This window comes from Grus americana, chromosome 3 (assembly GCF_028858705.1).
Source record: "Grus americana isolate bGruAme1 chromosome 3, bGruAme1.mat, whole genome shotgun sequence".
NCBI classification, from domain to species: domain Eukaryota; kingdom Metazoa; phylum Chordata; class Aves; order Gruiformes; family Gruidae; genus Grus; species Grus americana.
Genome location: NC_072854.1, coordinates 701,587 through 724,161, shown reverse-complemented (window position 1 = coordinate 724,161; position 22,575 = coordinate 701,587). Strand labels below are relative to the sequence as shown.

The following is a 22,575-nucleotide window of genomic DNA, read 5'->3' as shown; positions in this document are numbered from 1 at the left end:
TGCTCTTGTCCATGGATGCAGTCACATCACAGAAGGCCACTAGATTAATCAGGCGTGAGTCGTCCTTCATGCAGCCATGCTGGCTGTCTCTCATCACCTCCGTCCTCCATAAGTTTCAGCGTGTTTTCCAGGAGGATCTGCTCCAGATCTTAACAGGCATGGAGGTCAGGCTGACTGGGAGTTCCCAGAACCCTCCTTTTTTAAACATGGGTGTGATGTCTAATGGATCCTGAGCCTTGTCTCCAGACAACTTGTCCGTCTGTGAGCAGTATTTATTATTCGAAGTAACCTTCCTACTCTTGTATGAGAGGTGAGAGCCAGGGCCAAGTTGGGAACCTTGGAGGCATTGTTATAAGGTTGTACAAGGAAGCGACTAGGTAATTATGTAAAGATTTGACGCGTACAGTCCGCACATCAATGACAGAGGCTGCTGCCGTTTAACATCCGCAGCACAGCGGTTCCTGGTTACGCGGGCAGCAGACATCGCACGCCGCAGTCGCTCCCTTCCCAGTTAAAACCTGTGCTTCTCTTCCGTCGGAAGGCTTGGTTCAGCACATTGGGAGTGTTTCACGGCCTTACCGAGGCGTGGGTCTGTTAAAAGAGTTTGGATTTCTTCCCCCAAAGAGAGGGGAGGTAGGCTGGCTGTGTGTCGCCGCTGGCAGCCTGGAGGATGGCGTGGCTTTGGGAGGGCAGGCGGGACCCGTGCCTTCGGTCCAGCCCAGGTCGTGCCTCTGGCGTGGTGTCTGGCAAAGGAAATCCTTGGGCTCTCGTGGAGCAGCAGTTAACAACTCGGGAAAAGCTTTTCATTTACTAAGCAGAGAGACCGGAACAAGGACACCTTATAAAAGCTGGAAGAAGTAAGATTAAATATTTCTTAGAACTTTCCTTAATGGTAACTGGGATAGATGATTATAATTCCGTTTTATCTCTCCAGGGTAGTTAGCTGCAGAGGTATTTGATGTATACATTTGCCACTAATCACGAAAATATTGATGCTTTAAATATAAACCTTCTCTTTAATTAAAAAAAAACCAAACAAAAAAGCCCCCAAACAGCCAAACAACCCACGACCAACAAAACCAGACCTTAATTTTTGGCCCGGTAGTCACAAGTGAAAGCTACGATGAGTTCACAGCCGTGAGAACAGCAGGCTGGCTTCTCCTCCAGCTCTGCGTCCCCTCCCCGGCGAGGACGCTCTGCGGAGCAGCGCTGCCGTACGCTGAGGTGAGAAGAACGTGCCGGCTGCTCTTCTGCCTGTCAGAAGTTCTGAAGCGTCGAGCCGATTGTATGCAACAGCCAACATATTCTCTTTCTGCACCCGTAACAGCCTTAGCTGGTTTTCTTACCAGCGCTCCCTATCTGTTTGTATTTGCAGCAGGCATTTTCTCTTGCTCGCTTGAATTTGAAATCGTAGAAAATGTTACCCTAAACATGCCTGACTTCCTTCTCCTAATGATTTCACCTCAATTGCATTTTTATTGACTTAGCCTAGTTCTCCCCCTCCCACTATTCTTATTTTACCTTTAAAAAAACCCCATTTACTGCATGGATTGTGTATTAATATTTGTTGTCATAACACTTTTCTGTGTGTCTGCTTTTTTCAGTGCTGTCTGTATGTTTGAAATAACGTTTTCTCCCTTGTTAAAGAACCTCCGCTCCCACGTGTTGTATCCCTCTTCAAAGCAAGAATCTCTAACTGCAACTCGGGAGCCAATCCCGACCGGCCGGTCCTCCGTTTCTTGGAGCTTTCTGTTGTCTGTTTATCGTTGATTTGTGCATGATCATATCACGTCTATACCACTACCTTCTTTGTGGTGTTACTGTTTGCCTAACATAGATGGAAACTCCCTGAGCAAAGAAGTTGTGATTTTTATCTCTTTATAGCAGATGAAATATTCCCGGTAGACAGAATTTGAGTCATAGAGAGATTTTAAGACTGAAGTAGTTTTTGGTATATAAAATTGATTTTTTTTCTTATAATTAAGTTCTATTTCTCTTTTCTTTGCAGAAAAAGGTCATGCTAAACATGTTTTTAGACACATTGATGGCTGATCCACCTCCTCAGTGCCTTGTGTGGCTGCCTCTCATGCACAGACTTGCCCATGTTGAAAATGGTAAATGGAATATTTTCTTGTTTGAAACATCTAGTCAGAGCAGGGTTTCTGTTCAACATGTGTAAATACCTTGTCCTTTCTCACGTAACAAAGCACTTAATGCCTTCATCCTTCCCGCGGTCTTAGTTCCAGAGCATTTAAGCCCAGACTTTTGTTGGAGTGAAAAGCGTTCTGTGCTTCTGGGATAAAGACTGACTTTATGAAATCATCAGCAACAATGCAAAACAGGATTAGTTTGAGAGTTCTAGCATTGCTAGTAGTGGAAGATGATAAAAAAAGCAGCAGAAAAATGATATTCTCTAAATGTTCATGTTTATTCTGCAACTTTTAAAAACCTTCACTTGAACAATGCTTTAACGTACGCTTTCAAGTGCTAACTCCCAGAGATTTTGGTACATGTTCAAATGGCTGTCCTGAGCGGCGTTTGAGCACACGAGGCACTTCAGTGCTCACTATGGGAGCTAGATACTCGGCTCCTCTCACTTCCAGACCTTTTCTTAGCTAAAATGTCCGGGGTTTCCTGCCTATGGAAAGTATTTAAGGAGCAATAAGGGATGGAAAAGTGAAGATTAACAGTGAGAAGGAGTGATGAAAAAGTCATCTGGCTGAGGGGGCTTTATGGAGTTCAGGGAAGAAAAAGGTTTCCTGCAGAAGGTGGTGCACATGTATCGAAACTATTTGTTTTTTTCAGTGGCCAAAAAAGTGGTGTGTTTAATTTATTGTACGGTTGCACACAGTATATGTGTATGATGTTTTGTATGTCGGTTCTAGAAAAAAAAAACAAACACCTTTTTTTTCCCTTCACCCATAAACTAAACTTCATCTTCTGTTTCCTTCCCAAAGAGTAAAATCATGTTACCATCCTTCAAAACCCCTGCCCTTCTAGTTGCTGCTGCTTCTTCCGCTGAATGCATTTATAGTCCTTTCACGGTGTGCAGACTTCTCCCGTTTAAAACCCAGGTAGATAAGCTCTGGGCCCTTGGCTTTGCCTGGCTGGTTACAGGCACAGCTTGGCAGCCTGGCTCTAGCTGAGTTTCATGATTTATATTCCATTCTCTGTTTCTTGACATTTATGCCTGTGACGTGGTTAAGTATTGCTGTGGTTTAGATATGCTGGGTTTTGGCATTTGTTTCGTTGTCTCCTCCTGATCCTCTTGCAAAGCGTATCTGGTTGTGAATTTAATCTGCGTTTGCTCAGCAGTGAACGAGATGGGAGCTGCGGTGCTCAGTGGGCCTTTTCTTCTTCATTGCAGCAGAAGAGAAGGTGAATTTCCCAGTTGCTCTATGTGTTTACAGATGTTTCCTGGTAACCGAGGGTCTCATTGAAAAAGTGATTTTTTAAAAGAATTTTGAGGGAAGCAATTTTACACAGACAAATCTTATGGGAAAACTTAGCAAAAAGGTGAGGCGGTTGATCTGGTTAAAATGTCGGGTAAACTACAGTACTGGGGTGTCTTTGCCACGCTTACGGGACAGGCTGCACTAACAGAAGGGAAGGACTTCTTGCTTTCTTCTTCTTCCTTTATCCTCTTATCCTTATAAAATTGTTCTTCAAGGAAAGCACACTGTGGAATAAATACAGTAAGGAAACAGGCAGTAAAACTGTTTATATGAATTACAGGTCAGGATAGAATCGCACAGAGCTTAGGCAAGGGTAGAATGTTTAAACATAGTGTTTGGACAGAAGTGCAACACTGGAAAGATCTGGAGGTAATCCATAGTCTCATCTTTTTTTCTGCTTGAAGGTACCTGGAGGAAATTACTAGATACCCAGAATAATACCATCCTTAGAGATTAGTGCGTGCATTCCTATATTATCTGACAGCTCCCCTCACCCCCGCTGTGCGATATGGCTGCTCCATCATGTGCAGGTCCCAGTCCAGCCATCTGCACTGGGAGCAGGTGCACAAGTGCCCCTTTTTCTGACGCTTTCTTCCAAGCAGCCTGAGATTCTCCCCATTCATTTCTTCTGCCAACCAGATTTAATCCTACGTTACACGCAGGAGTTGTTACACGTAGGTTTAGTGTTCAGATAACTTGATAGGATAACTTTTAATGTTTGTGGCATTAAAAATATGTTTCTAATTCTTATCAGCCTGTTCTACAGCTCCCTCCCAAGCTGCTTGCTGAATTATGTTACCATCGATAATTCGTACCAGTGTTCTAGCCCTCTAAGTTACTACAATTTTTTTTTTTGTTCTCAGAAACTTTTATTCTGTTGCAAGTGGTATTTTTGCTCCAGAGTCAGGCAGCAGTTCTTCTGCTTAAAAGTGCTGATGAGAAATCATTGCAGCTGATGTACAGAGGGATGTGCTGAGCCACAGCAGGCTTTGGTAGGCGAGAGCAAGTCTGGATTGTGTCCCCACAGGAAAAGAAGTTAAGGGAGGCTTGGTGTGGGGGCCTGACCACGGAAGGTAAAAACAGCAGATTTGAAGGATGGGGACAGTAGAAGGAATGAGCTTGGGATTCCTGGGACATGTGGTGGGAAAAGAAATGTTGAGGGAAGACACAGCTCTGATTACAGATGTGCCGCTAAGGAAAAAGCAAGCCAGAAGCCTTGGCAGTTTAAAGTCTGGGGCAGGACATATGCAAGAGTTCATTGTTGCTATAGATCTGCATTGAGTATCTCCTACTAAATGGCCATTTTCAGTGTTTAAAAAGCAGAAGATGGAAGATGTGAAGCTTGTGCTGACAATGCCTGCTGCTGTGGATTCTGTGTCAAATTAATATGAAGTTACTTTGTAAGGCTTGTGTATGTTTTACTATCTGCATATATTAAAACCCCATAATTTTTGTTGAAATGAAGGCTCGTGGGAGGTTACAGGAGTGCCCGTCCCCTGCTTTCAATTGAAAACTTTTCCAAAACGTAGGCAAAAACATGAAAGAAACAGAAATCAATGCTGGTTTAAACCAGGCTCATCTTTTATTTGAGTGTGATGGTGTGTTGTGCTAATGCCTTCAATCAGACTTTTGTCAGCCTTACAAGCCAGCTAAAACCAGTCCGCTGATTTGGAGGAAAGAGTTGGCCACAAAGATTCTCCAGTCTTCACCCATCACTTGATAATGGGCTGCTGCCATTGGAGACGTTGCCTCCGGTTCTGCTCCTGAGCCGCCGTTCAGTGCCGTGTGCGGGACCGCTCTGTTCCAGGCCTGGCACGCTGGGAACTTCAGCGCTGGATGGGGCAGGGACTGGCATCTTCCAGCGGAGATCTTGGAGCTGAAATCTGAGGCGTTAGGTTCCCAGACAAAATACTGGAGTTGTTTCATAGTGCTCCACAATTAGTGAAGGGGCTTAAGTTTCAGACGTTGATTTAGGCCCTTAATTAATTTGGTACAGTCGGTGTTTACATTTTAAGTTACAGCTGGCGCCTAGGCTTCAGCACTGTGCGATTTCGTAGCAACAGGTTCTCACATCCAGGGTAAGCTGAGATCAGCAGCAGTCACCATAGGGAGGGTAACGGATACCACCCCGATGCTGGAGCTTGGTTGCTAGGGTTGCCACTGAAGGGCTCTCTAGCTGATGGACCTCTGTTCTGTTGTGGTCTGATACTAGAACTTGTGAGAACCGTGAAACATTTCCACCTTTGTGAGTGGAAATTATAAAGGCGGACCACAGAATCCCTGACGGGTTTGGGTGGGCAGGGACCTCCCAGCCCACCCAGTGCCACCCCTGCCATGGGCAGGGACACCCTCCACTAGCCCAGCTTGCCCAAAGCCCCATCCAACCTGGCCTTGAACACTGCCAGGGAGCCAGGGGCAGCCCCAGCTTCTCTGGGCAACCTGTGCCAGGGCCTCAGCACCCTCACAGGGAAGGATTTCTGCCTCACATTCCATCTCCATCTCCCCTCCTGCAGCTTCAGGCCATGCCCCTTGGCCTGTCACTCCCTGCCCTTGGCACCAGCCCCTCTCCAGCTTTCCTGGAGCCCCTGCAGGGACTGGAAGGGGCTCTAAGGTCTCCCCGCAGCCTTCTCTTCTCCAGGCTGAACCAGCCCAACTCTCTCAGCCTGAGGTCTCCAGAGCAGAGGTGCTCCAGCCCTCGCCTCATCTCCGTGGCCTCCTCTGGCCTGGCTCCAACAGCTCCATGTCCTTCTTGTGCTGGGGACCCCCGAGCTGGACGCAGCGCTGCAGGGGGGTCTCAGCAGAGCGGAGCAGAGGGGCAGAATCCCCTCCCTCGACCTGCTGCTCACACTGCTGGACACGCAGCCCAGGACACGGGTGGCTGGGGCTGACTGCCTGGAAAATGATTTGGCAGAAAAGGTCACCAGGTTGACCATAGCTGCTCTGGCTGGCCCTGCTTTGAGCACATCTCCAGAGTCCCTTCCAGCCTCAGCTATTCAGGAATCTTGTGATTCTAGGTATGATTGCAATGGAAATCCCACTAAATCATCCCCTGAAGTTCTCCTCTTCCAGCACCGGTCTGTAAGCAACGTTTATCTGATAAAAACAGGCTCAGTCCCTGAAGATCCATCCTTTACGTTTGTGTCCTTGGTACTGCCATCTTGAACACGTTTCCATGTAGTGTTCAACGGTAGCCTTGCTCTGGAGGCAGTTCTTGATTTCCACTGCAAGTTAGTTTTCATTGCCCCTTGTCAGCGTAGTGCTTTTGTTTAACCTTTCCTCCCAACCAGATGTTTGTCTCCTTCACAGCTTGTAAATATTCTCATTAATTGCTCTGGCAGTCACTGCTGAGTTACTTCAGAGGCACTTGAACACCTCAGTTGACACCTTTAAAAAAAACCACAAAACAATCCTGCCGTTTCCTTGGTTGTCTTTTCAACTCTGATATAAGCAAAAGGCAATTAAGCTCTCAACGGAGCTTGTTTTGTTGGAGAAATGGCATTTACAGGTAAAAAATAACATATCTTCTTTCTCAAGCCATCAAATAAACTCCACGGATTGCTAGTATTGATCTAAACAAATAGGCCAGCGCGGGGTTTTTGAGAACCATCATCTCAATTTGCATGCTAATATGCAGCGCACTAACAGTATGCTTTTGTGCAGGCATCCTAATCTGTTTAGTTAGGCTTTTGTAGAAATAGGATCCTTTGTAAATGCAAGTGGAAGAAGTCTTCAGGCTATGGGTGTTTTCCTCTCCCATTTATAACAAGGGAAACATATAGAAAAGAATATCTAGCTTTTAAACTTGCCATGGCTGTTATCTTAAGCTTGTATTAACGTTTGTAGAAATACTTTGCTAGCTCATAGACTCTCTAGGGTAAGGATTGTATCCTACCTGAAATACAACAATTTTACAAAACCAGATGTGTGGTAGGGAGAATGCAGTTCCTAGTTAGGAGTTCCCAACTAAAAAATCTTCCATAATGTTTTTTTTAACCGTCTCAAGTTGCTCTTCAGCCAGGTATTATAAGTCAAGCTTTGGCCGCCGTCTGTGACAAATAAATCTTTACCTTTCCCAGAAGATCAAAATAATTTGCTTCTCTGAATGTATCGCTGACGTCCACCAAGAAACTGGTGTCTCTTTTTTCCATATTGTGATTTTGGCACAACGTTTTTATGAATACTCAAGAGCCAGAACTTTTTCAGGTTTTGTTTTAGAGGATCTGGGAGGGCTGCATCTTGGAGGATCATGGAGGTCTGCATTGTCCTTGGCTTCTCAGTAGGTTAAAAAAAGGCTTAATAAGAAAAATGTAGCATTAAAATCTTCTGTACCAGCAATAGGTAATTTCCTGCACTGCCTGAATTGTAAGCTGTCATTAAGGAAGACTCTGCTGATTGTGAGCTCTCGCCCTTAAAGACCAGTTGTAAACTATTTAGATTCCCCAGATGGTCGCCTTAAAGAAAGGGAAAGGAAGCTACAAACTGCCGTAGACATCATTGTAATTGGGAAGGCTGGTACCCCTCCAGGAGGCACAGTGTCTACGTACCAGTGATAGCAAACACCTCAAAGCACGTTTCAACAAGCAGCCTCTGCAAAGATATTTCAGTCCATGCTGCCCTGGCACGTTAACTCCTGTCTGGGGTAACTTAGGTAGCGTAAGTTGGTAATTCTGTGTAGTGTTTTCACAGCGTACAGGAAGATGTGAAGCTACTCCTCAGCAGAGTCTCTGCACAACTTAGGCTGGGTCCTGAGATACACTTGTGGTTTTCCGTGCCCTGGTTAGAGCCATCATCGGAGCTGGCACCTTGGAGCGTGTCCCGCTGGTGGTGTTCTGTGAGGGTTTAAGCCCATCATTTCTTTTCTGGGTACAAATTCTGTAACGCGTTTCAGTCTTCTTCTGTTGTGCTGGTCCCTACGCTTTCCAGTGGAACGTAGATCATTTTAAAAGGTTCTTCTACATAGGCTGCTGCATAGCATGTGCCAGATCACTTCTGTTCCTCATAGCCTCTGATGCCGTGGAAGTAGTCCATCGGATCCTCGTGGTCTGTAGATCAGAGGTTGTAAAGCAGTGTTCCACCACAATGAGCAGAGCAGAGTATGTTCAGTCCCAGAGATTAGATTTTGTTTAGAGATTTGGCAGCAGAACGCAGGACCAAAGAGTATTTGGGCGTATTCACAACTGTTAATTTAGAGCGAGGAGGTCAGGTTCCTGCTGCAGTCAATAGGAAGGTGGAGAATCCTGCTCTGACTGCCACCTGAGCAGACCTCTATCCACTGATTTTAATGTCCTGGAAGAGTTCTCTTTCCACTCATTTGAATAGTTTCCATGGAAAAATCTGAAATCAGAGTTGAAACCTGGAGCTTGGCATGTGCGTTATATCCTAGGCGTGATTGCTGTGGTACAAGTGCATACAGCTTGGTAGGGAGCGCTGTCTTTGGAGTACCAGGCTTTTTGGGGTTTGTCTCCTAGCTAACGGTGTCTTTGGTATGTGGTTTACGCTGGAGTAACAGAATTGAGAAGTTACGGGTATGTGCACAAATATTGCTGCCCTGTGTCCACTAGCACAAGGCAAAGTCTTGTAGCAGTACGTCTTGTTTATAGATGTAGCTAGGAGTACCACGTGTAACAGAATAGTAAAATAGAAGTCTGTATTTATAGTCGTGGCAAGTTCTTCAAAGAACATTTCTCCCCCAACATTAATTCTGCCTTAGCCAGGGTTTTCAGCAGTGGGGTTTTTCCAGGTTTTCCCTGCAACATTTTTCTGTGAAAATGTTGAATCATGACGTCTTCATCATGCTTTAGCTCTCTACTTTTATCATCTCCTCTTCTCTTGTATTTTGCAGCTGTCATTTTCGTTTTCCTTTACCTGCTAGATTTTAATGTCTTTGGGAATTTCTTCTACACAATGTAATAAAGGCTCTGTTCTTTTCCCCCACTTAGTTCTATCTACATTTTGTTATTGATACTGTTCTTCCTACAGAAATACTCGGTTGTGTGTAAGCAGACCACTTGGATATGCTTCTCAGTTCCAGACCAGTCTCTGATCACTCAGTCCTGCATCTCTCTTAGCTCTCTCATGTATCTTTAAAATTAGGGTAATTTGAAACAACATGTCCAAAATATGGATCCGCACTTTCCTCCAAAACTCTTCCTCATTATTTCATTTTAGCAATCCATCATTTGTGCTGCTGCCCTATTTTGGAAGCCCCAGTCATATGCCCCCATGGGAAGGGCATTGTCCAGACAGAGCAAAGACTGGCGTTTTTTGGCATCTGTAGTCAAAATATAAAAGATGAATACATGGAGCCAGGGCAGTATATGGAGATTTCAAGACAAGGAGGAAGGTCAGATTTGGGGGTTGCAGCTCAAAGATTGGTGGTAAAGATACCTACATTTGGGTGGGAAACAGTAATAAGGGAATTTGGCCAGAATGGCTTCTGTGGAAATGAGGGAGGCAGAGGGGTTTACGAAGATCAGGACTGGAGGAGAGGGACATCGGACAGTGAGCGTGCATTCAGTGAGCCTAGAGACAAAGGAACTTGGGGTTAGAGAAGAAAATATGGTCAAAGTTTTTTGTCCTTGGAACCTGAAAACCTAAATCATGTGTATATTTGGATGTTGGAGAGCAAGGGGAACAGACTAAAGAAAATAATACTAAAAAAAGGAACGGCACAAGAAGGTCTTTGCATCAGTGAGGGATTTATAGTGTGATAGAGGAGGGGAGAAGAGGAGAAAGGTCACATCACATTGTTCCGGTTTTCATTTGGAAGAATGTCCCATGTCCTGATCACAGAAGAAATTGGAGTGAAAAGAGAGGAGATTTGAATAGTGACTTGAAGATTGATGACTGAAGGTTTGAATACTGATGGCAAAAATACTGTTAAGGTTGCAGCGGAGAGTTAAAGGTTACTTCCAGGAGAATTTTGGAGGCTGGCAGAGTTGAAAGGAGAAGAGGACACAGCTTTGATGGGTGAGGTTAGTGTTGTGGTGAGATTTCTCTGCGATGCAGGAGTCTGAGCAGTTAGTGATGCTGGGACGGGTCAGGTGGGATGGGAGGTAGGAGGACGTGTCCCACAGTGCGGGGCAGAACACTTGCGAGGGAATCTACTACAGGGAGAGTCACTGGCTGTGTCAGTTGAAGAAAAAGAAGGGAAAGCAAAAACTCACTGCATATAGATATGGGATCTGGAGTCAGGAAAAGGAGGAAAAGCCAGACTGGAGAACTGGGTTCCTGGTCTCTGTAGCTGCTTCCTTCCCCTGCCCTTCCTGCACTTCCCATAGGGAACTGGGCTGCGGGACGGGGGGTGGAGCAGGTTGTCTCTCTCAAGAAAGACCCAGTAGGAAGTTTGAGTCTGGAGTACTGGCAGCCAGGAAGGGGAAAGGCTGAAGATTTGGATGCAGTGAAAAGTGGAAAGAAGCTGGAATTCCCACTCCCACATGTGGCAGGGAGCCTTGCGTAAAGGGAAACCTTCAAAAGAGGAGGTGCCAACAACAATGAAGATGTTCCGATCACTGAGGCAGAGAAAAATGAAGCATGAGCATTGTGATTGGAAGTATTTCAGAGGCAGGAAAGGAGGAGTAGGAAGGAGAGATGAAAAATGGATCGGGGCATGAGGTGAACTCTTACAGTCCATAGGCAGGAGGGGTCGTGGTGGTTCAAGTGTGACTTGGAGTTGGGCACGTCAATGACGTGGAAAACATTTTCGCTTGGCCACTTCATGGCAACTTCGGTCCGGTTGGATTTATGCAGGTGGGAGCTGGAAAGTCATCTGAGCAGGAGAGGAAAGAAATAAAGTTTGCAACACCGTATTTTACAGCATTCAGAAATGAACAAAGAAATGGGAAAAGAGTAATATCTACATTTGATCATGACATACCACCTGCCAGTAAGCCAGGAAGGGGAAGAGAGCGGGTCGGTGCTGGGAGGAAACGTGCTGTTCCACTTCAGTTATTTGTTTCCCACCCATAACTAAACTTTGTCACTTTCAGAAAAAGAAAAAAACCCACCAAAAACCCCAAACAAAAAAAAAATCCACAAACAAACCAAGAAGTGCACCTCTTTGGTTTCTGTCTTGATGGCCAGATACCTTGCCCGTGATCTAACAGTCTCTGATCCTGAGTGTCCCACTCTTCTCTTAGCCAGGCATTTTTAGAGCATGCTCTTTGCGGAACATTGAGTGCTGTCACCATTATTATTTTGCCTCATGTTGTATTTTGTCGGAATGTTGTTACTGCTTTCCCAAATCAGGCATATCACTTTCAAGGTTTTGATTCTTTGGTTCAGGACTCTGTAGTCCTTTTGTCCCCTTTTCATCTTGGAGATCTTCTAAATGCATGGAGGCGGGGAAGAGAAGAGGCATTTCTGAAAAGGTGGGGAAACCTGAATGTATGTAAAAGTTCTTTAAAGATTTGCCTCACTGCTTCTCAAAATCCTCTCTCTATCGAAAAGTTTCGATGCCTCTTTGGACTTGACATTGGGGTGAGATCAGTGTTTAAATATTCTTAGGGTGAGAAAGGTTTTTTCCTAATGTTCTAGCATGAGTTTTTTCTTATTGCAGTTTAAACCCTTAAGTACCGGGGGTTTGGCTCTGGAGAGCGAACCGGTGTTTTTGTAAGTACCTCTTGCACATCTGATGCTGCCTTCTCACAGTCTGCTCCTAGCTAAGATGCCTGCTAGATATTGTTCAGACAATTCTATCGCTTTCTTCTCTTCATATAATTAACCCACATCTGCCTTGAAATGTGATGCCCCAAATCGGACATTTTTGGTGATCGTTCAGTACGTTTATGAAAAATATCGAGCAGTGCGCGACCTGGAATAAAGCCCTTTGCTCATTAGATCTTTCCATTTTGACAATTAACTGCTCTCTGGTCTTTTTCCAATGAGATTCACATCTAAGTTACAGTCCTTTCATCTGTTGTGTATTTCCCTCTGTCATGAGAATATCATGGGAGACCAGTTTTGTAAGAGTTACTGAAGTAAAATGAAAAATCGATGACACAAGATGCCTGTTTCCTGTTTTCAAGGTCAGTTACTCTGTCGTGGAAAGACATTACGTTGATTTGGCAAATGTCGTCCGTGGCTCGTTTCTCTGTTCTTCTTCAGGTCCTTACAGTACTTCCCTTTATTATTTGTTCCAGTATGTATCCTGCAAGTTAAAACACCGTGAGAAGTCAGTAGTTACATAAGTATAATTTCACACCCTTTTAAGGATCCTGATTACAATTCTTGTCATGTCCCTTTTAAATCCCCTGCTCGTTTTCTCTCCTTCTGTTTTTCTGACTTTGTCTCTGGATATTGGAGTTATTCTTTTAACCCTCATTAGTACTTTGTCTCAGTTTTTGCTTCTGTAGGCTTCCTTTTGAATTTTAGGTTATTGAGGAGCTCTGAATTTTAGCCCCAGCAGTGTTTTACTGCAGCCTGCTCTTTTCTCTGCACTGAGCTAGTTTCCTTAGCATAATTTCTTTAAGGAACTGACATTTCTTCTAACTCAGTTTTCCTGTTGAATTGTTTCTTCCTGTAGCTTACCTACTAATTCTCATGAGTTTACTGAAATGTGCTGCATCGAAGTCAGGTTCTCTCTCCCCTGCTTCCTAAAATTCACCAAATTCTTCTGTTGGCGTGTTAACTTAAGGTCGCTTGTCATCATCTTTTTTCAACCAGTTCTTTTCTACTGTTTGATACAAATCAAGAAGTCTTTCTTTTCATTGCTCTCTCCACCTTTTGTATTAAAAAAAAAGGAATTAAGCCACCAGTTCCTCTGGAGGCCATTCCCATGGGGCGTTGTATATTGAAATCGCCTACCACAACCAAGTCCTTGCTTTATACAGCGTTGCAGTGTGCTGCAATAAAGCGTCATCCACCCGAGCGTCTTGGCTTAATTATCCATGGCATTCCTGACCCGGTCAATGCTCCAGTTGTCTTTGCTTTAACAGTTACCCAGGCGTTTTCAACGCTTTTGGCACACGCATCTGCTCTTGAGGTAGCCAGCACTTCTGCACCGCCGAACTGGCCAGACCTTCCCGTAGCAGCGTATCTCCCTGCATTAACCTTGTTGCCTTGTGCTGTATTGCACCAAGGCTCAGTTAGAACAGCTACATCATTTTTATCGTAGATCAAGACTTCAGACTCTCTGTAATTATTACTCTTACATCTTTCAATGGTTTGTAATAGACATATCAAGGAATTTCAGCCGGTTGGCCAGTGAGCTGTTCTTTTTTCCTGTAGTTTTCTCCATAGCAGCGTTATTTATACCTGTCTGTAATTACTTATGCTCTAGACCCACAGCAATGCTAAACTATTTGCTCCTATAATTCGCCCTCACCTCCACCCTTCCACCCTCCACCTTTTAAGATGCATTTGACGTGGCAAGGTATCTCCTTTACCTCCTTCTCACTTTCCTCTTTTGTTCATTCTGAAGACTTAACTCTTAAATGGAGCGAGTCTGTGGTTGGTTGTTTGTGGGTAGAAGAACAGGGAATTAATTTGTTCGTTTGTTTATTTATTTAGGCCTACTTCTGATGGCGACTCTGCGTGTCACACCTAATTTCGTTTTCAATTTCTCGAGATGTTAAGATTTAGAGGCACGTTGGGGATTTCTTCAGGTTAAGCTGTAGAGGTGCAAGAGGCAGCTCGCAGTCGGGGAAGAGCGAGGGAAGTTTGGTGGTCTGAAGTCACCTCTTCTGCGAAAAGCTCTCCCAGCTGCCTCTAGGGCAAAGTGATCTCCTTGGGCGGAAGTTAACCTGTGTGAATATAACCCTTCTGCTTTCGCTGTCCACTCGTGTGCTCTCAGTGTTGTTGGACTTTTGTGGAGACTCCTGGGCCTGAGGAGGGAGGAATCTGAAGAAGAAATACTGAACTTGTCAGATGGAACTGCTGCGTTATCATCAACTTACACTTATGGTTAATCTTACCGAAATTACCTGCTCTGCACTCAAAATCCGTGACCTGCCCAGAATAACGAGTGGGTTTAGTGGTTAAGAACCTGGGGGTGGGTTTTGAAGCTCCAATGAGATTTGATGGTCAAGTTTTTCCTAAAGTTCACTTATTACTTTTCTTTTTTCTTTTTTTTTCCCCTCTCCCACCTCCACCAAGTCTTCCATCCCGTGGAATGTTCGTACTGCCGGTGTGAGAGCATGATGGGTTTCCGGTACCGATGCCAGCAGTGCCACAACTACCAGCTCTGTCAAAACTGTTTCTGGCGTGGCCATGCAAATGGTCCTCATAGCAACCAGCATCAGATGAAGGAGCATTCCTCTTGGGTAACTCGCCTTTGTTTGTCATGCTGAAACAACCACCTGTGTACTCGTTTATTCTGAAAGTTAAAGTTTTTATAGTAGAGCTGCACAGTAGGACTCTTAAAGGTTTTCATATAGCAAAAGCGTATAAATAGGTAAACTGCACTGGTTTTACTACAAGTCATGTAGTTAATTTATGGATGATTGTCATGGTATTCAGTGCTGTTTAAAGCACACGAGACAGGCCGTAACACGTGTGTTTTCTTCCCTGCTTCACCTCAGTCCCACTTTTCTTATATTTTCCTCTCTTCTAGCTTAACAAGACTTAAAGGTTGCAATCCCTTTCCTCCCCAGAAAGGTAAACCTGTTAGCGTGAATGCTGTGCTTAGAAGGAATGTGATCCAAGTGGCATCTTTAAAGATAGTATTTCTTTAAGAGAAAAATTTAGTATTGTCGTTGTCCTGGCAATTGTGAATATATGCATTGAAAACTCTTAACTAAAAAACCTTAAAGAAATTATATGAGAAATAATGTTCAGTTAAATGACTATATGATAATCACGTCTCAAGAAATAATAGACAATTTTAGATATAAAAACCTATTTTATGGCAAAAGATTAAGCCCCACCTTTTACTTATTCAAAGAGAAGTTCAAATTATGATTGGATTATAATTAGTAATTACCTTTGTGAGGAAGAGCCATTATAGTATTACTGTTTAATTTAGAAAATTGAGGCTTAATATACCATTCAGTAGTTGGAAGACGAAGACAGGAAAATACAGTCCTAAGTATTGTCGGTTTTTAACTACATGGGTAATAAACTTCTGGAATGTTTAATCTGCACTACCAGTAGCTCATCATCTCCTGAAGTGTATAAATCCAGTCTGGAGTTTTTAATACAAAGCCGTATCTAAATAGCAGCTCTACCTGAAATGTGGGTATTTTCCTTCGGAAGCCTCCGGCCTGTGTTTGCAGCGAGTCAGGTTAGACGGCGGGCTGTGCCCGTGCCCATACTAGGATCCGTGAATTGTCGCCCCGTTTTGTGTCAGTATTAACTTCTGAGGCTGTACAGATTGAACCGATTGTAAGGTATGCTGTGAATTGGAGGAGCAGGAAGTTGTATAATGGAAAAGGAGGATATTCAGACCTGCTGGTAAATGAAACGGTGCAGGTTGCTGCGTGATCTGAACTGCACGCCTGTGGGGACAACCCCTAGCTTCCGCGGGGACCAAGCGGCACTCTCCCCCGCAGCTCCTAGGGTAAGGTCTGGGACGTGCCCCAGGCGAGGAACCATGCCTACTGGACAACCTGGGTGCAGGCACCTTGCTGTGGAGGCCGAGGATTCAAATTATCTGCCATCAGGACCGGGTGGTGGCTCTGGACGTGTTGCCTTCCGTACTCTTCATGGAGGAGGAGGGGGAATTGCACGTACAGGAGCAGCGCGGAACTGGAAGCAGCAAAGCACGGAACTGGAAGCAGAAGATTACTGGAAACAGTATTGGGAAACAGATTTTTACAGAACAAAAGGAATGTATGAAAGAAAATAACGATAGTTGGGAACCTTGAAAGAGAGTAGACTTTAGTATCATATCTAATGAAAACATTGATAGATAAAAACAATTGCTCCAGAAGACTGTAGAAGGAATTTTAGCAGTAGCAGCAGATTTGGCTGCCTTGTGCGGAAACCAGATACTCATACCGGTGAGGAACTGCAGCAGGAGGTGACATGGAAGGAGCACTGTTGTAGGGCGTGCTTATGTCAATCCATTTGTGGGACAGCGATGGAGTTAGGCCTGGTCGTGGGCCAAAAGACTAAAAGGCATGAGGAGTGGCAGAGATATTTACGTTTCTTGTTCAGCACCGTCCCAATGCAAATCAAAGAAAGATGAAATTACGAGGCAAAAGGTTATCTAAAGGTCAAGCAAAGACAAAAGATGGAAATCGAGGACAAAACTGGAGAAGTTTAAGGGATTTCAGCAAACAATAAGGCAATCATAAAGAGCATCTGTGTTCCTGTCATCTGAAGTAATATTTCTGGTTCTAGCTCTAGAAACTTATTTCTGAGCCTTTTTAACCGTTTGCTGGGTTTGTTAAGCAACTAAGTGTTTTACATGGACTGAAAAATTCAGGGATATATAAAACCCCATTACAGACTGGGTTGTCTCCTACAAACTGAGCTTGGAAGAGGAATCTTTTGAGAGAGATGTCTCTCACATATTTTTTTTTTAATCTTTTTTTAACTTTTGCAAGTCTTGTATGTTAATTTTATGAAAATTGAAAATTAGTCTTTCTTAATTTAAAAAAAAAAAAAAAATCTTAGTTTTGGATCTGGACTGTATTGGTGGTTAAATGGCAGACAATGAAATCCGTCAGGGAATCAGAAGTGTCTTCAGTTGGACGCTTCGGCCTTCGTTGGCCAGTGACTCGTACTGCATGTAAAGGGGCGAAGCTGAACGTGATAAAGCGACAAAGAACGTCCAGGCGAGGGGATGAATTTGAAGGTGTCTATTCGGGATCACTTAGGTTTTCAAAAAAGATGCCATTCAGTACAGAAAACAGCAAATCTCTCAGATGGGACTAAGCACCCACAAAGTTCCGTGAAGGATGCACGGCCGGAGAGCAGTTCTGCCGACGGCAGGTTGGGGAATACGGTGGCTCATGAACTGGACATGCGTCAGCAACGTCAGACTCTTGTGAAAACACTATAGTGGTGTCTAGAAAGGAAGACGGGACTGCAAAATGCGCGTCATAAATCTTTCACTCTACTCAGCAGCGGTGCGGCTTCGGCTGAAGTAGGATGACCTTCTCGTGTGTTTACTCAACAATAATTTCTTGAGTGAAGAGCCAAAGACTCCTGCTGACCAGATCTGCAGAGATTAGCAGAGATTCTGATACAATTAAAAAAAATTTATTTTTCCTGGGTTTTCAATCATGCCAGTTCTAAGTTCAGTCTCATATGGTGTATTTTCAGAGTTTTGGAGCCCCAAGACCCAGAATAAGCATTAATAATAAGTATTTTCATGCGGTTCTTTTTCCTGAAATTCTGAAGTGCCTTTTATAATATTTTTGATACTACAAGTCACATAGTACAGTGATTTTTAAATATATATATAAATACATGTATTACTATAGTGATTATATGTAAGTTCAGGTAGAAGCCTGTTTTTGAAAGAGGTTTTGCTGCACAAACACGCTGCTTGTTGGGGCCTGTTTGGGGAGAAAAACCTTCAAACGCTTTCCAAATTTTTCCTTCTGGGCTATTTCAATTTTGTTTTTCTTAAAGCTTTAAACACTGATTCATTTAGTTATGTACGCGCAGCAGAACTGCAAAGCAAATTGTTCATGTTGAAAGTGTGTAGATTAGTCATCGTTCTTTCTGTTTGTTTATTTTTTGTTTAGTCTGCTAAACTTAAGCAGCGTCTGTCATCTCTAAATTCCGGGTAAACTGATAAAAGAGCCAGGTTACCCCAAAGGCTCATACCCTGGGGTATAAGGTTTGTTGGCTTATTACCAACCGTGGTTGAGTTAGAACGCTCTTCCTGCTGTAAATAATGGAATGTTTGTTATAACCACCCTTAAGGTGGTGGCTTTGGAGTATGTATCAACAAACCAAACGAATGCTGAGTTGTTTCTATAGTGATAATAGCCGTGGCTTCCGCTGAGAAGTCATTAGAGTGGGTACTAATTGAATCTGAACCGAAAGGCAGACCCTTTTATCTCCCGAGTTAAAGTCTAGCAATCCTGTAAGTAGCTGTTAATCAGATTTTGCTCTCAAAATTACATCTCTCATATTTCTGGTTCATTTAATTTCCCATTTAGACTACCTTAAATTTATTAAAGATTTTGGAGCACGTTTTCACTCAGTCCCCCAGAAACAAGCCGAAAGGGACCACGGTATCGGATCGGGTGCTCTGCATCCCTGTCACGTTGCTGTCCACGTGTGGGCTTCCACCATCACATGGGCTCCCAGTTTCAAATGACGTGAGAAATCCTTTTATAATTCGGCATTTCCCAGCAGAGGGCACGCTGCCCTCGTGCACGGACAGATACAGGCCTGGACACCCGGGTGACAGCTGCCCTCCCTGCTGAGCGGGGGCGGACGGGGGGCTCTAGCTTCCTCCTTGCGATGCCATTGCCGTGTGTCCGTTACACGTATTGGCTCCTTTCTGCTTAATCTGCCCGGCTGCTCGGCACAGTTCCTCTGCTGGGAGAAGAGGGGAGGCTCTCTGGGCACTGACTTGGAAATTTATTTATTTTTTCGCTTGCTTACCCATTTTCAGTATGGCAGAAGGGTGGATGCGCTCCCTTACTTTGTGTTTGCGTCCTGCGTATTTTATCGTATTACAAGTAATGTCAGTAAAATGAGGCACATGTTGGAGGGGAGGGGGGAAAGGAAGAGGGAAACGGGTAACTTAAAACCTCAATTTTCAAACAAGTGTTCTTGCCAACCAAGTTTCAATTCCATTTTTATTACCTACAAATTTCTAAGCCCATCGTAACGATTGTTTACGAGACCCTTTTGGTGGAGGTGGATGTGATGTATAAGGAGACAATTAGAAAAAGGTACAAAGAGAACTTTTGGTAATGTAGTTTGTAGTTTCCAGCTTTTTAATTCCATGATGGAGGTACTTTTATTTTTTTTTAACGGATGTAGCCTTTGACAGGAAGGCAGGGGGACAGAGACAGGATCTCTAAACCATTCTGAAATGAAAAGGATCTGGTAACACACAATACAGATGCAGTGGGTTCTCAAACATATGGAACATCACGGTTGCGTTTTACTGATCACGTCTTTTGCCCGTGTAACAGTTTGTCAGTGGTTTCCATCAATAACATTAGTTTTCCCAGCAGAAGGCGGTCAGTCCGTTTGCATTCGATGCGCATACCTCAGCCACGGCCGTTTGTGCAGATCTAGGCGACTCCTCGGGTGATGCTTGTCCGAATGCAGGCACGACTCAGTTTTGTCTAAACTTGGTTACGAGCGTACGTGCTCGGCATTTGCCGTGTTTTTTGTGGAGGTCCCTTCGCAGGATTTCCCTAATCTCCCAGGTTAGCGAGCCGAACCCCCGTCATCAGAAAGGGGCTGCGGAGCGGTGTGCGTGGCTCACTGCCGCACAGAGCCCGGCCCCGCACGGGGCAGCGACCTGCTGGCTCTGCCTTCTGCATGTCTGGGAAAAATCAGTTGAATAGTTGTTCTAGTGCTGAAAATGAATGCTATTTATTTTATTTTTATTTTATTTTATTTATTTGCACACTTATGCAGGCATCACTACATAAGTTATATTTTGTTTGGGCTTGATTTATAACTAAGTCGGATAAACCCATGATTGTTCATTAAATAAAAATGTAGAATCCAGGACAGTCCTTGACTGATGTATCGATGATACATTTACTGAAATGACCGAAGGCCGAGTGTTTGGTTTGCATTTGATTCTAGCTGAGGATGATTGCCACAGGGCAAGCGATCCAGCAGTTAATAGGAAAGGTATTTAACCTCGCCTTGTGGCTGGACAAGAAGAATGTCAGATCACCTGAAGAGCGCACAGAGCAGAGCCAGGGTCTCCTTCAGCTTTCTGCATTATGAAAGAGAGCAAACATTCCAGCCTCTCTGAAGTATTTATTTTACTTTTTTTTTGAGCTTTCTCTGGAGCCTGGAGAAGCCAGATGTGCTTGCTGGTAGGTAGACACTTGTTTGGATCGCGAAACCTGTGTTTGCTGCTGAACCCCAGTAGCACCGCTGAGGAATGCAGTTTTGCAGCTCACCGCCGCGGTGGTTGCAGGATGCGTGCGTGCCAGCCGGTGCTGGGCCTGGAGAAAGACAGCTTTCATAATATCCACCTCGTCTGTCCTGACCTCCATTTCTTGTTCAGTTGAAAAATTTATTAAAACGTGTTCTCTAGAAAGTGGTGGTGGAAGTGGTGGAAGTGGTGGTATAGAAACAGTTCTGGCTATCTGGATTCGTACCTCATTCAGCAGTCCGCCTCTGGCTCTGGACTTCATAGGTGTTTCGGAAGACAGGAGACCCAGAAATGTAAATCTCAGATAACCTGCACAAGAGGAAGGGGATCCACTGGGATGTCTGGTAACTGCGTACTCAATTGGTACTACGTAGAAGCTTCATTGATTCCTTAAACACTTACAGTAACTGGTGGCAAACGTTTCTCACAAGCTTTAGTATTCTGTGCATGATGAGAAAGGAGCAGAAACTGTTTCTTTTGGATATTTATTGATAGACTTGGGAAAAAGGTAAGCATCCTCCGCTGATAGGTCTAGATATGTAAAAGGCTGAGAGGGCTTGCTGAAGAAGGAATCTCAGAAAGACTAAAATTTAAGAAGAGGCATTGTGCTGAAAAGCAGGAGTTGTGCAAGAAGTGCTGCCGTTGTTCTTTGCTAATGCGCCCAGAACTGCAAAGCGCTCCTGGCAGATTGCTGGAGCCAGACTGACCCCTGCGCCTCGTGGACCTCTTGGAATCATGCGGAGAAGGAGCCTTTCGTGAATGCCTTGGCAATTAGATGATCAGTAACAGGGGAAAGAAGGTTGCTATATGACTCAACATTTTGGAGGAAAACCAAAGCCTTGAATACCTGGGTCCAGGAAGGTTGCTGAAGCGTCGTGTCCGGATAAAGACCACGTGTTTCATTTAAGTGCCTGACTTTTTTGGATCATCAACCACGCTTACCATCAGACTGATGTAATGGCCACAGCAGTGCAAATCCCGCTGAGGCATGTACCGTGCCCATTTAGGAAGTAAAAGAAAAATGAATTGCCTGCTTGCCATTCCCAGGAGAGCGTCTGGATGAAGCGGAAGGCAGAGCAGCGCGTTCTTGGCTGGTTTCTACAGTTATGCTTCTGTAGCCGAAGGAAATGTGAAGTGGTTGAAAGTCTCTGAAAATAAAGGCACACCAAACTGCTTTCCCATCTAAAGCTGAAGGTAAATAAGACCATAAATTGGACTCTAGGATGCGTGAAACCTTTTCAAAGTCTGAAATTCTTTATTAGTTTTAACTCCGTATTTGGAGTTGAAATTTACTCCTAGGGATTTTGCAGTAGTACCTCCAAGGTGCAAACTGACTGAGGTCCTCTTGTGACAGAAGTTACGGATACTTCATAAAACACGGTTTGCCCCCAGCTATTGGCAAACGTAGATTAAAGTCAAGAAGAAACAAGATGAATGGCTGGGGAGGAAGAAGATGGTAAAAATACAGTAGTGGTAGTGATGGGCAAGTGATGGTGTTGTCTGGGGAGGTTCGCGGTGACGGGGACTTGAGGGTTTGCGGTGGCGGATGAGAGGCTTGGGGTACTCTGGGGCTTTCCGTTTGCATCTTCTGCTTTTTTGAAGGGGAGAGTGCCCCATCTTTGCAGAACGCGAAGGTGCTTACAGACGACATCAAAGGCAGGAGGTCAAGATTAACGACAGTGATAAAAGAGAGGTGGTTTTTAGTAGAAATTTCTAAAGCAAAACTCAGGTAATTGAAAGAAAACCCAGCTATTTCTCAGGGAAACGAGATCCCTGTAAGAGGTATCCTTGCTGTGAGTAGCATGCTCATTCAGCCTGCTGTGCTCTTTTTGCTGCCAGCTGCACCGAGAAGCATTATCAAAAAGTTGGGATCAATGGAAATTATCTTTCCCCTATAATTTTCAGAAAGTGAAGCTGCAGTAGTGGCTCGATTGTACAGCATACTAGACAGCACTGCATTTGTTTGACAAAATAAATGGCGGCGTAGCACAAGAGGATATAGTGTTTGTTACCACAATGGAAAAAACCTTTAAAATAGCCTAAAAATACTGCAAAGAGGAGGTCACGGAAAAGGCACGCTGAGAATAGATGGTCTGTGCAGAAACCGAAAGATGAATGGGGAACAGAGTAAAGTAGGAAATACTC

General features: G+C 44.2%; 1 protein-coding gene across 17 annotated transcripts in view; it reads left to right on the top strand.

Moving 5' to 3' along the window:
* Positions 1–22,575, top strand: part of DTNB (dystrobrevin beta) — a 204,876-nt gene that overhangs the window by 44,148 nt on the left and 138,153 nt on the right. For all 17 annotated transcript variants that reach the window (XM_054820030.1, XM_054820024.1, XM_054820029.1 and 14 more), the window contains 2 exons: positions 2,009–2,114; positions 14,550–14,716. In XM_054820030.1, coding sequence (XP_054676005.1) covers positions 2,009–2,114; positions 14,550–14,716 — 273 coding nt within the window. The remainder of the gene's footprint in view (positions 1–2,008; positions 2,115–14,549; positions 14,717–22,575) is intronic.